At 45.5% G+C, this 12340-nt stretch overlaps 1 protein-coding gene across 5 annotated transcripts in view; it reads right to left on the bottom strand.

The window, feature by feature from the left end:
- Inpp4a (inositol polyphosphate-4-phosphatase type I A) overlaps positions 1–12340 on the bottom strand; it is a 134340-nt gene that overhangs the window by 55637 nt on the left and 66363 nt on the right. For 4 of the 5 annotated variants that reach the window (XM_071601859.1, XM_071601856.1, XM_027950632.2 and 1 more), the window contains exons 2-4: positions 6996–7057; positions 5683–5891; positions 5122–5166 (exon numbers count right to left, since the gene is read on the bottom strand). In XM_071601859.1, the coding sequence (XP_071457960.1) occupies positions 5122–5166; positions 5683–5788 (151 nt within the window). In that variant the 5' untranslated portion in view covers positions 5789–5891; positions 6996–7057. Of the gene's footprint in view, positions 1–5121; positions 5167–5682; positions 5892–6948; positions 7058–12340 lie in introns of all 5 variants that reach the window. The other variant, XM_071601857.1, reaches the window with a different exon arrangement.

Raw genomic sequence — 12340 nt, forward strand, 5'->3', positions numbered from 1 at the left:
GATCTCCTTAAATACCAGAAACCACAAACCTCTGATGTGTGGTGCTTTTTTTTTTTAAATATTTATTTATTTTATTTTTAGTTCTCGGCGGACACAACATCTTTGTTGGTATGTGGTGCTGAGTATCGAACCCGGGCCGCACGCATGCCAGGCGAGCGCGCTACCGCTTGAGCCACATCCCCAGCCCTGATGTGTGGTGCTTTTGCTAGAAGTTTCTGTGTGCAGACTGGGTTACATCTTCGGGGTTCAGGAAGGCAGTTTGTAACTGTCTTCACTTCCTGCTTGTGCGGAGCCTCAAGGTCATTGTGAGGAGATAGCTCAGCCTCCTCAGGTCTTTCCTGAGCATGTGCACAGCCCTGCATGTGTGCCAGCTGCCATGAACATGCCAGAGCTTTTCAAAGCTCCTTATGGACATACCATTCCCCAGCTTTCCCTTTAAAGGCTTCTCCCACCCCCAGCTTTTTGTTTGCCTCAACTGTTAGTACAGCCTCAGGCAGCTGCAATGCTTTAAAAAAAAATTACCACTGATTTCCCTACCCACCCTTATGGTGCTGGGAATTGAACCAGGGCCACATGCTAAATAGACACTGAGATATTCTTCAACTCTAGCCACTGATCATTTCTGACATGCTCTCAGGAAAAAAAAAAAAAAAAAAAAAAAAGTTGCTCCCACTAAGGGAATTCTGAGGCCAGATTAAGCCAAGTCTCACAAGTGGGGTTTTTTAGGAGTCTGCCAGACAGGTCAAATGACAACTGCAAATAGAACTTTGTAGGATCTCCAACCTCATTCTGTTCCCTACAGTGATTTCTAGGCTACTGGTTTTCACCATGATTTCAGGTGGCCACAGGATGGGTAGACTGCTGATGGGCTGTGGCTGCTTTCAGAACATAACCTTTCCACAAGTGACATTCTCTCCTAGCCTGATCCCCCCACCCATCCTACCTAAATCTCACCCCGTGCTTAACTACTAGCTCAACTTCCATAGCCTCCTGGAGCTTCCTTTGAGCAGCCCACAGTCCATCTCCTGCTGATCACCACCCATGTCACTCACTCATTTGGATTCACCTCTAATGTGCATGCCTTGTCTCTCTAGCCAGATCATCTGTAATCCCAGCCGAATAAATGTTAAATGCTGAGGCAAACTGGTAAGACACATTGCAAGTGCATATCATTTGACTTAGCAATTCCACATTCAAGAGTTTGCCCTATGAAAATAATCAGCAAAATGTACAAAGAAATCTAAGTATGTTAACTATGGTGGTATGTAGAATGACAAATTAAAAAGCCTAAATGTTCAATAATAGAAACTGGTTACAATAAGGAACACAGCTGAAATAATGAAGCAAACATTCACCTATTCAATGAAAGGATGCCAGTGATAGTTTTCTACACCACAAGGGCATGTCAAGAATACTGGGTGCCATTTCTAAAAACAATTCCATCACCTCTGCCACCAGCTGCACTCATAAATTCCCAAATAGAACTTTGTGAGGGTAGAAAATACACATATATTTGAAAAGAGTTTTAAACGAAAATGCCAACTGATTATCTCTCTCCAGTAGGGTTTCCTTTTCCTCTGAACACTTTCTGTATGGTTTTACAGAAGTGAGCAATTCTTAAACTCTTAATTTATTGACTTTTTTCTTTTAGAAATCAAAGTATTTGCCCACACAAGCACACCACTCCTGTCCACTGTTTTAAAAATTGTGGTGAAATCCACTGAAGATAAAATTCACCCTCCCTTGCTTAAGCTCTTTTCTCCTCTGAATCTAATTAACATAGAGCATTACTGCTCTTGAGCTGCCACATTCAGAAATGTCCCAATTTCTATTACAGAGGATAAGGAGTTTTAATTTAATTATACAATGTTCATCCTTTCTCTCTACTCAATCGTTTCAGCTCAATTTTGTGTTAAACTCACATTCCACAAGATTAAAGTTAAGCATATGCCATTTATCATGAGCCACTTCTCTCCAGTATAGACCCTGTTTCCTGGACACCAAGTCATTTTTTCCTCAACGTATTCCCTCTCTCTTTTGGGTGGAGCACATGCTCTATAACTTCTAGAAAAAGGAAGTGGGGGAAGTCAATTCATCTGTGACTCTGCAGAGCTGAAACAAGTTTTTTCTGCCCTCACATTCCACTCACAGTCTGCTTGGACAGAAAATTCTAGGTTGAAGATATAATTAAAGGTGTTGCTGCCTGTCTGTCTTCAAGTTTCCAATGTGACTCAGGAGTTCCATGTTAGTTTTATTCCTAACTATAAATACAGTTTTTTCCTCCAGAAGTTTTTTGGATCTTCATTTAATTCCTGTGTTCTGAAATTTCACCATGATGCATGCCTTTTTCAATCATTGTTCTCGGTTTTGTGAGGCATTTTAACCTAGAAACACATTCTTCAGTTCTCAGAATTCTTATATTATTTCTTGGTAATTTCCTCCCTTGCATTCTTTTCTATTTTCTCTTTTAAATGTTAGACTTCCTGCATTTGCTCTCTAATTTCCTACTTTCATCTTCTCTCCCATCTCCTACTTTGCTTTTAAAATTTTGTTTTCTGGGAGAATTCTTTGCACATCTACAATTTCTAAACTTTATCTGTCATATTTAAAATGTTAAGGACTGATCTTGTTCATCATTTGCTATTCTTTTTTATCATATCCTGTTGGTGGATACAATACCTTCTCTTGAGAATATAAATTGTAATTTCTTTCATGTTTTCTTCTACTTCTGAACCATCTCTGTTTCTTCCAAGTTCTATTTTTTTCTTTCATTTGTAGGCCTCCCACACAGGTCTTTCATTTTGTTTTAAATAAATTTTGAGCTACAATTTTTAAGTTAAAAGTACCCATTTTAAGTGTACAGTTCATTAAGTTTTGGGAAGCATCCATGCCCATACAATTACACCACTATTAAGATATAGAACACTTCCGTCACCCCAAAAAGGGGTTCCTTCTCTTTTTCCAGTCAGTCCTAACCCCATCCCAACAACCACTAACCTGCTTCCTCTCACTACAAGTCAACCTTCCTTGAGGTTCTTGCGGATGGGACCACAACACATGCAGCTTCTGTGTACTGCTTCCAGCTTTTGTTGTGCACAATGCTTTCAAGATTCGCCCAGGTGCTTATACGTATCAGCCACGCAATCCTTTTCCTTCCTGGATGAGATTCCTCCCATAACTAACTATTTCACAGAGTTGAGTTTCCTGCTGATGGACATCTGAGGTGTCTCCAGTGTAGGCTATTATGAACTGAACCACAGTGAACACTCAAGCACACATCTTTGCATGGACAAATGTCCACATTTTTAAGAATGGGGCACTGAAGGCCAAGTGATGCTGAGTGTGGAGCTGCTCAGCATGCCTGCTTTAGGTTAGGGTCCAGAAAGCAGTATGTCTGTCTCTTTGGGAGGAGTGGATGAGGATGAGAGCAAAGTTGACAAGTGGAAGGAGCTTGTTATTCAGTAAAGTGTTCCACTTACTCCTGGCTTCCTCTGGCTTAGCATCCTATCTCCTCTGGGCTGGTGTACCTGGCCTGGAGCCCCTGCTTCTGAGTTTCTTGAGGAAAAAAATCCTCTAGTCTCTGCCTGGCTGATGGGACTTAAGAGGAACCTGAGCCCAAACTCTGATCTATAACAAGGGGGTATATGGAAATATTCACTGTGCTAGCTAAAACCAAAAGTCTGTGAATAACTTTTGCAATTTGTAAAAAGCAAGAAAGTCCTCCTAAGGTGGTGAGCAGGAGTATGGAATTCCAGCAGGGTTATGGCTGCATCCCCAGATCTCTCACCCCAGAATGTAGCCCAGCACTCAATGTCCACTGCAGACCAGCCAGCAAGTCAAGGCTGGGGAGACCCTCCGAACATGTTAAGGAAGGTAAATCTGAAATGGTAACATTTTCTGAATTTACTATTAATTTAATAATGCTTCACTTTTATTTTTATGAGTTTTGCAATTTGTCCAAGTCTTTTCAGGAGGGGAGGGGAGTTTAACTGCCTTGATCTTCTTGGCTCTCAAATGAACACCAGCAACCCCAAGCAGCACGTGAGGAAACTGGGTCAGCAAGGTCAAGTGGCAGGCTCAAGGACATGCAACTTGTTTGGCACAGTCAGAACTAGAATTCAGGTCACCTGACTCTCCAGAAGTGCCTCTTTAATGTCACATTACCTCCTGGACATCACTGCTGAGCCAACAACCAATGCTGACTATCACCAAGAGCTGGGGGAGAGAGGAGCTCTGGCCCTGGCCCTCGACTCTGTACATTCTAACCCATTTTGGGGGAAGGAGGTTGGGATTAAACCCAGAGGTACTTTACCATTGAACTATCTCCCCAGTCCCTTTTAAAATTTTTATTTTTTATTTTGAGACAGGGTCTCGCTAAGTTGCTGAAGCTGACCTCAAACTTGTGAACCTCTTGTCTCTGCCTCCCAAATTGCTGGGATTACAGATGTGTGCCACTACACCCAGCTCCCACCCACTTTTTCTGACTCTCACTGAGAGGAACAGCAGGCAGATGTCATCATCACCTTCTGCAGTATAGGGAATCGAGGGATATAGAACTAAACTCTTCTGGCCAGGGGCAGAAATTAGAGCCCTAAGCCCAGTTTTCTTACTCCTCCCCTCTCCCAAGAATAGGAGGAGGGGAGAGAGTCTCTGCAGCAGCTCTGAGGCACTCACTTCCCTGTCCCCTGGCCATGCCAGGACTGCCAGAGCACTTCCCAGACAGGAAGTTTCTGAGGAGACCGTAGCCCTGTGGGCCTCTGAGATTCCTTCCAGCCTCATCCTAGAAACACCTCTGCAGAGGTGGCAATAGCAGCAAGTTCTTAGAGACAAACCTGTGCCCGTGGTAGGATTTGTGGTTTTGTTTTTAAGAAACATACTTTTCAAAACAAAACAAGCCGGGCGTGGTGGGGCACACCTGTATTCCCAGCAGCTCAGGAGGCTAAGACAGGAGGATAGAGTTCAAAGCCAGCCTCAGCAACAGCAAGGTGCTAAGCAACTCAATGAGATCCTGTCTTAACACAAAATACAAAATAGGGCTGGGGATATGGCTCAGTGGTCAAGTGTCCCTGAGTTCAATCCCCAGTACCCACCCTGCCCCCCAAAAATTAAAATGATACCTACCTAGGCTGAATTCTAAAATGGGTTCATCTGGATCTTGTATGTTTCCTGAATAGAAATGAAAGAAAAAAATCACCTTTATTAAATCTTTCCTTGCTTTTTTAGATTTAATACAATAAAATCTACCACTCTACTTCTTCCCACACCCAACCCCCAGTTATTATAGGAAATTATTTCTTTGCTTTCTAAACATTTTACTTTTGAGAAGCCTCAGGTTCTAAGACCACAATGCCCCTCCTTCTGGGGTCCACATGCCCACAATGCAGAGGGTTTGTCACAGCCAGGTACGTACTATGGACATTCCTGTATCATCTATTGGCAAATGGGCCCCAAAGAGGCCCACTTAAACTGGAAAAGATGACGATCAGGATCTAGCAGAGCACCTCCCAGGGGGAGGGTTGACTGTCCCTCCCAATTTCCTAGATCAATCATAAGAAAGCCACAGCAGAGCACCCTCCCCATTCTTCCCGTCCATCCTATGCCCAGGAGGCAGGCTTGGACAGTGTGGGCCCTACATGCTGAGAACTCACACCAGGGGCCCTGGGCAGACCCTGCGAGGCTCACCTGCCAGAGACAGGCCCAGCATGTCGGCTGCCACATCAATGGTGGAAGCCCGTTGCATTGCACGGGCCCTTGCGCCATGGCGAGGGCTGTGCTCTCTTGCTGTCATGATGTCATTTGTGAGGATGTGCTTCTTGTTCCTGGGTCAGACCACACCTGATTCCCCAGGAAGCAATGTCACCAAGTCCTAGTCTCCTAAGGTGGCAGAAGCCCTGAGAAATAGAAGCAAACACTGGTAAGAAGCCAGAAGGATGGTGACTGCAAGGCACTATGGAGAAAGAACAAGACCTAACGTGGACAAGAGCAGTAACCAGGGTCCTCTGGCAGATAAAGCACTGGGGTGGCATACCCGCTGCTCTCAGCCCATCTAATTACTACTTTTCCCCTCCACTCCCCCAACACGGTGCACCCATGGATTCCCATAAAGAAAACATGTTCTCTTCAACAGATATGCCACAATAAATGATGTGACTTATGTGCTCATACAAATGGCTTTTGCCACATCCAGTGGCACATGTCTATAACCCCAGATACTCAAGAAGCTGAAGCAGGAAGATCAAAAGTTCAAGGCGAGCCTTGGCAACTTAGTGAGACCCTGTCTCAAAATTAAAAAATAAAAAGGACCAGGGATACAGCTCAGTGCTAGAGCATCCTGGAATCAATCCCCAGTATCACAAAAAATAAAAATAAATAAATAAGGCTTTTGAGATTTTTCTTGTTGCTTTATTATGCTCTCCTATAGGCAAGTCTTACAGATCCTTTATAATCTCCAATCAGTTCACCCCTGCTTGGATAGGGACAAGAGCTGCGTGAGAGGCCTGCAGTCCACGGGCACAGAAGAACTCTGGAGGTACAAAACTCAGGTCTCTAATCTACTTTTCTGCTTCTCTGAGCTAAACAAACTCCTGTGTGTCTTGGTCTCAGGCTCTGTTTCCCACAAAGCACCAAGTGGTAATCCGCGCCTAACTGAAGGGGAAAGTGCTGAGGTGAGATGGCGCAGGGGGAACTGCCGCCACAGGCTGAGTCAGACAGAGACTGCCCTGGTGCAGCACAGGGCTCACACTCCACTCCCAGAAGTAGGTTAAGCAGAGAGAATGGGGTGTCGGGGTTATCCAACCTATGTCCTACAACTCCTGCTGGATCCAGAGGAGCCAATCTTTGTAAGTCAAGATAATGAGGCTAAGTCATAAGGCTGTTAAAAACATCCTCTTGAATGTCTCCACACATCCAGGGAGACGCATCTTCCCACGGGTTTCTATGACTCTGTACCTGAAGGACCTGGGCTTCTTCTCTTGACTCAAATTCAAGTGACTTACTGGACATGTTTGCTTTTGGACCACGTGGCATTTCTTCATAGAAGATCATCCAAATCCATCATCTAAAAACAGAAAAGCAGAAACTTGATGAGCTGATCAATCTGAAGCTCCTGAGAACACAAAGCCTAGAAAAGTGGGGAGCCAAGAGCTACTCCATGTTGTTTGAGCTCTATACCCCAATCTAACTTTTGGCTCAAAAACACAAGTCTTGCTCAAACCTAAAAGAATAAGAAATAAAAAGTGCCCACTCCTTCCCCCAGCTGCCAAGGGGTAATCTGTTGGGGGAGTCTGGGCCTGCCCTTCAGAGCCAAGTGAGCAGTTGAGTGGGTTTAGGAAAAACACGGAGATGTGAATCTGAGTCCGAGCTTTGCTGCTCACAAAACTAGACCCCAGGAGAACCCTTAGAGGCTATGCCTTTTGGCGCTGAAGATAAGACTAGTTGTACATGTCACATAGGGCTGCAGCTGAAAACCAAATAAATATGTGAGAAGAGGACTCCACTGAACCTTCCTCTGCCCCTGCTGCTGTTGCCTGGTTCCCAGAAGGAAGTGCCAGGCCCCACTCAGGACCCAGGGCCCAGCTCATGAGCTACCTGAAAAGTCCCAGGTTCTGGGAAGGGGAAGACAAGAAAAGTGTGCTCAGCCCTCAGGCAGACTGTTTCTGGCCCCTATCTCTTCCACTGGGGATGCCCAGGGGCCCTCAGCTAGGCACCTCAGCAACCTCAGTACAGAGCCTTGGCCTGGCAGGGGAGCCACTGTAGAAATCACTAAGGGAAAGATTCACTGTTTTGTTGGTTTAATCACAGCCAGGCATGCAGGTACAGTCGAAAGGTTTATGGGGGCTGGGAATGAAGCTCAGTGTAGAGGGCTTTCTTAGCATATACAAGGTCCTGAGTTTGATCCCCAGTATCCTGGCCCATCCCCACCCCCACACAAAGGTGTACAAGCCAAAAAAAAATTCAGTACAAACTGTGCAGCTGTACAACTATAGTACTAAAACCTGCATTTTACAGTAATGCTGTTATAAATGAACAAAAATTCACTAATAATGCAAATGGCAAGTGGTATGAACTCATGAAAGATGAATACACATGGTAAATATTCTGGAAAAGAGACCAAACTCTATAATAATGAAAGCAATGCTAAATACACCTATCTTCACCTAAATTAGTGGAGGTTTATCTGTTCATCTAATGAAAACACATGTTGCTAGTGGACCTGGGGGACACTGCACAGGGCTCTCCTATACTCAGGTCACATTTTAAAGTTGTATAAGCATTTCAGAAAACAAATCTTCAAAATTTATAAGTGATAACAATATTTGTAAGTGATACAAGATTTGTAAGCAATAACAAGATTCTTGCCAATAATACAAAATATGTAACGGACTACTGAACAGAGACACCTGTAGCATTACTTCTAATGACAAAGACCAGCTATCAGTATGTATGTTCTGGAGAAACCATAAGATATGCTATTTATTATACAGCTGCTAAAATGATCCTAATAAAGCCCATAAACACATGAGAAGTTTTTCAACCTCATGTGTCATCAGGGAATGCAAAATGAAACCATGAGCTACCCCTGAACACCCACTAGAGGAGCTTCAAGGGAAAGAGTGGGCAGAGCCAAGTGCTGGCAAGGATGTGGGATGGTAACTGCCCCTGACGTAGCTGGTGCAGCAGAAGCAGTGTGGCCACTCTGGAAACCTGGCCATCTCTCTGCAAGCCGTGCATCTGCCTCTCCCATGACCCAAGACACCACTCAGGGTGCAACAGCTAACAGAAATGCACACTTATGTCCACCAAAACAAATGTGTGCAGAACATTTAGAGCAGTGACAGCCTTAACCGATAGTAAGATCCCAGAGATAATCCACACCCTAATCAACAGCAGGATGGAACAACGTGGATGAACTTTGGAGACAGTGTCATGGGGAAAGCCAAGCACACAAAGCTGGCTCTAGGCAGGGCTGCCTGTGTGGGGTGCCCCCAGGCATGGAATCCGTGAGTGAGGAGTCAGCAGAGGGCTTTCCACTGGGAAGGGCTAGTGGGGCTCTGATAACACCCTCTTTCTTGGTTTGGGGTCTGGTTCCCTGAGTGACTACACTGAAGATTCACTGAGCTGTGCATGAGTGGGGTTTTGCACCTCAATAAAAAGTGCATTTAATTCCTCTACTAACTATAATAAAGACAACACAGCATGAACAAACGCTGATGTGGGCTCTGCGTATCAGGTGTGCTTTAATGAACTATTCCACCTGTGCTCTGGTCACAGCTGTTTAAAGAGCAATGACCCAGAGGGAAGGAGCCCCAGGGAGACCACACTGAGACACTGGCCGTGTCTGGGGTGATCTTGGGGTTTGTGTTTTCTGTCTTCCTGTACCTCATCCTTGTGCATCATGGAAGGGTGCACCCTATGCTGACCCACTGGGTGTGACTGTGGTGTGAGGGAAGAGTTCCTGCCTCTTGACCCTTTTCCCAGTGTGCCTCCAACATTCCATCACCTGCCCCACTGCCCTGCTCAGTTTGGGACTGAAGGAGCCAGGGAGACACTTTGAGTGGGACAGCAGAGACACATCACCTAACCGAGGGCCTCATCTGTACCCCACCATCTTGCCAGTCCTTGGGGGCTCCACTTTTATCCCCTTCTCCTCCTCCAGCTGGGTCCCTGCACATTTTTACATTATTATAGGTGTGGTGGTGTCTCTGGAAATAGAAATCCTTCGAGTAGAACATCTACAGACTAATTTTACACTAGATCATGGGTCAGAGAAACTTTTAGGTCAAAAATACTTCAGAAGCCACTTCATAGTTATTTGGGGGCATTTAATTAGAATCTGCAATTGAAGTCACCAAGACCCAGAACGTGAAGCTAATTTGCACAGCTGAACTCGATTTTCCTTCTTGGTCTCATTAACTTCAGATAATTCACCAAGGACTCCTGAATTCCCAAAGCCCATGTTTTCCTTCCCAGCTTCATCTGAAGATCAGACAAAGCTCATTAGGAGGAAGAAAAAAACGGGGCTTAACTCAGGGAGCACAGAGAGAATGTTGGAGTTGTTTGGGGGGCTGAAATTTCTTCTTGGGGGCAAGAAAGCAGCAACTGATCATGAAATTCATGCCCCCTTTCCCCACTCTGGAAATACGGGACCCCTTTCAGCAAGAGAACGCATGTCATCAAATGGAGAGCAAACCCTGAGGTCCCTCCCACCAAGGTCCCCTCTCCTAGGCAATGCTGACAAGGGATCCTGGTGAGTCAGAGTGATGTGGGGCTCCATACAGGGAGTAGGATTCGTTAGTGTTGGCAAGGACTCTCAGAAGCGTCTAAGGAACCAGGCTTGGGAAGGAACTTAGGAATCTCAGGCCATGAAGGAGTCTGAGAGGCCCCTGGACTTCAGTGGCCTTTCAGGGGCTGCTGAGATAGTACTGAGGATGGGGATGAACCATAAGAACTCCACTTTGGTCCATCTTATACACTGGCATTCTTCTGAAAATAATCTTCAAAAGAAGTTGCAAAGATGAGATTGCACAAGTACAGACAGGTGATTTTTCTCAAGGTCACCTGGAGGTGAAGAATGAACTACCAGAATCCACGTAAAGCAAAAAGCCCAAATATGACTGGGGCTCCTCTGCTGCCCCGCCCAGCCCTTTGCTTAACTTGTGGCAGCAAACAAGCCAAGAACCTTCCCTGTGCCCCCACTGTGCACACACAGGCAGAGTACAAACACAGGGACAGACAGGACCATGAAAAGTATGAGAGTCAGTGTGAGTCAGCGGCCCCTGAGGGAGAGCTACTTTAGGAGGTGGAAAGAAGAGGAACTTTCTCTCAAAAGCTGGAATCCAGGATAGCTGATATCACTGCTCGATGAGGTGTCTCACCACTCATGGGCACCCAAAATTACTATTATAACAACCTAAGATGACAAATGTCTCCTTCCTCCAGGAAGCCTTTACTGTAGACAGACCTTACTGACAAGGGTTCCCCTGACAGGGCTAAGCATCTGTACCTCAGGGTACTGCATTTCCTTGAGTGATAGTGGAAGAGCCATCTGGGAACCTTGTGTTTCTCCCATGTCCTCTGGGGTGCCTAGCTCAAGCCTAACCCTGCACCAGGGTGCCTAATGCATACCTGATGCTTAAACAAATCATCAGCCTCTGGGCTCACCTCTCTGGCTCCACCCTCTTTCTCAGGCACAGTGACAGGTCCTTCTCTCTAGTCCCCTTCCAGTTTTGTCAAGCTGTGTGACTGAGTGCAGAAGACGCACCTGCCTACATGTGGATGGTAAAACACTCTTGAGATCTCTTCCCAGCTTGTAGTGGAGTAGGCAGATGATTCCAAGGCCCCAGGGTAACTCAGAGTTACAAGATGGAAGGAAATCAGGTCCTTGAGATCCTATGGAGCACAGCCTCTCGCCTCCTTTTCCCCACATACATACTGGGCTTAAGTTAAGAAAGAAATAAGCCTTTGTGGATGAAGCAGCAATTGATCATGAAACTCATGCCCCCTTTCCCCACTCTGGAGACATGGGACCTCTTTCAGCAAGAGAACACATGTCATCAAATGGATAGCAAACCCTGAGGTTTGGGGGGTTTTGTTACAGCATCCAGAGTTAGTAACCCTGAAATGTCTGCAATACCAGGCACTCAATTAGCCACTCTAATGAAACAAACATGACAATCAGCACTTAAGACTTGAGCACAGCCTGGGAGAAAAGGATGCTTTGTTCTCTGGGTGAAGTATGGCTGATTCAGGATAAAGGAGCACACAGGTGATAGAGGGACCACCAAGAGGCCAGGAAATAGGAAGAACGCAGAGAAATAAAGATCTCACATTAGTAGAAAGTCAACCAGACAAGAGCATTTGCCTCCTACAGGAACCAGGAAAAAACTCAGTTTCTGCTACAATTCTCGCACAATAGAGAACAGGTCTGTGAAGCCCAGGTACCTGGGGTATTCCCACATACCAATCAATTCCACAGCACAGTCTCCAGCGGCACTAGCTGGGAGACCTCTACTCTAATCCAATTTGATCCTGACACCATCTGAAAATGGTGTCAGATCCCACAGGCTGTGGGTTCAGGCCCATAAGACTGCCCCCCCCCACTTCAGATGTCAATCACAAGCACAGATTGTCACCTATACTTCTGACCCACTGGCTATCACCTGGGAGTTCTGACTCTCTTTAGGTTCAATTAATTTGTTACAGCAGCTCCAGAACTCAGAGGAACAGTTACTCATGTTTACTGGTCTACTACTGGTTTATTCTAAAGGCTATTACAAAGGGTACAGGTGAAAGCCAGATGAAGAGATGCACAGAGCAAGGCCTGTGGGAAGGGCTGCCACGT

Source organism: Marmota flaviventris, chromosome 14 (assembly GCF_047511675.1).
Source record: "Marmota flaviventris isolate mMarFla1 chromosome 14, mMarFla1.hap1, whole genome shotgun sequence".
NCBI classification, from domain to species: domain Eukaryota; kingdom Metazoa; phylum Chordata; class Mammalia; order Rodentia; family Sciuridae; genus Marmota; species Marmota flaviventris.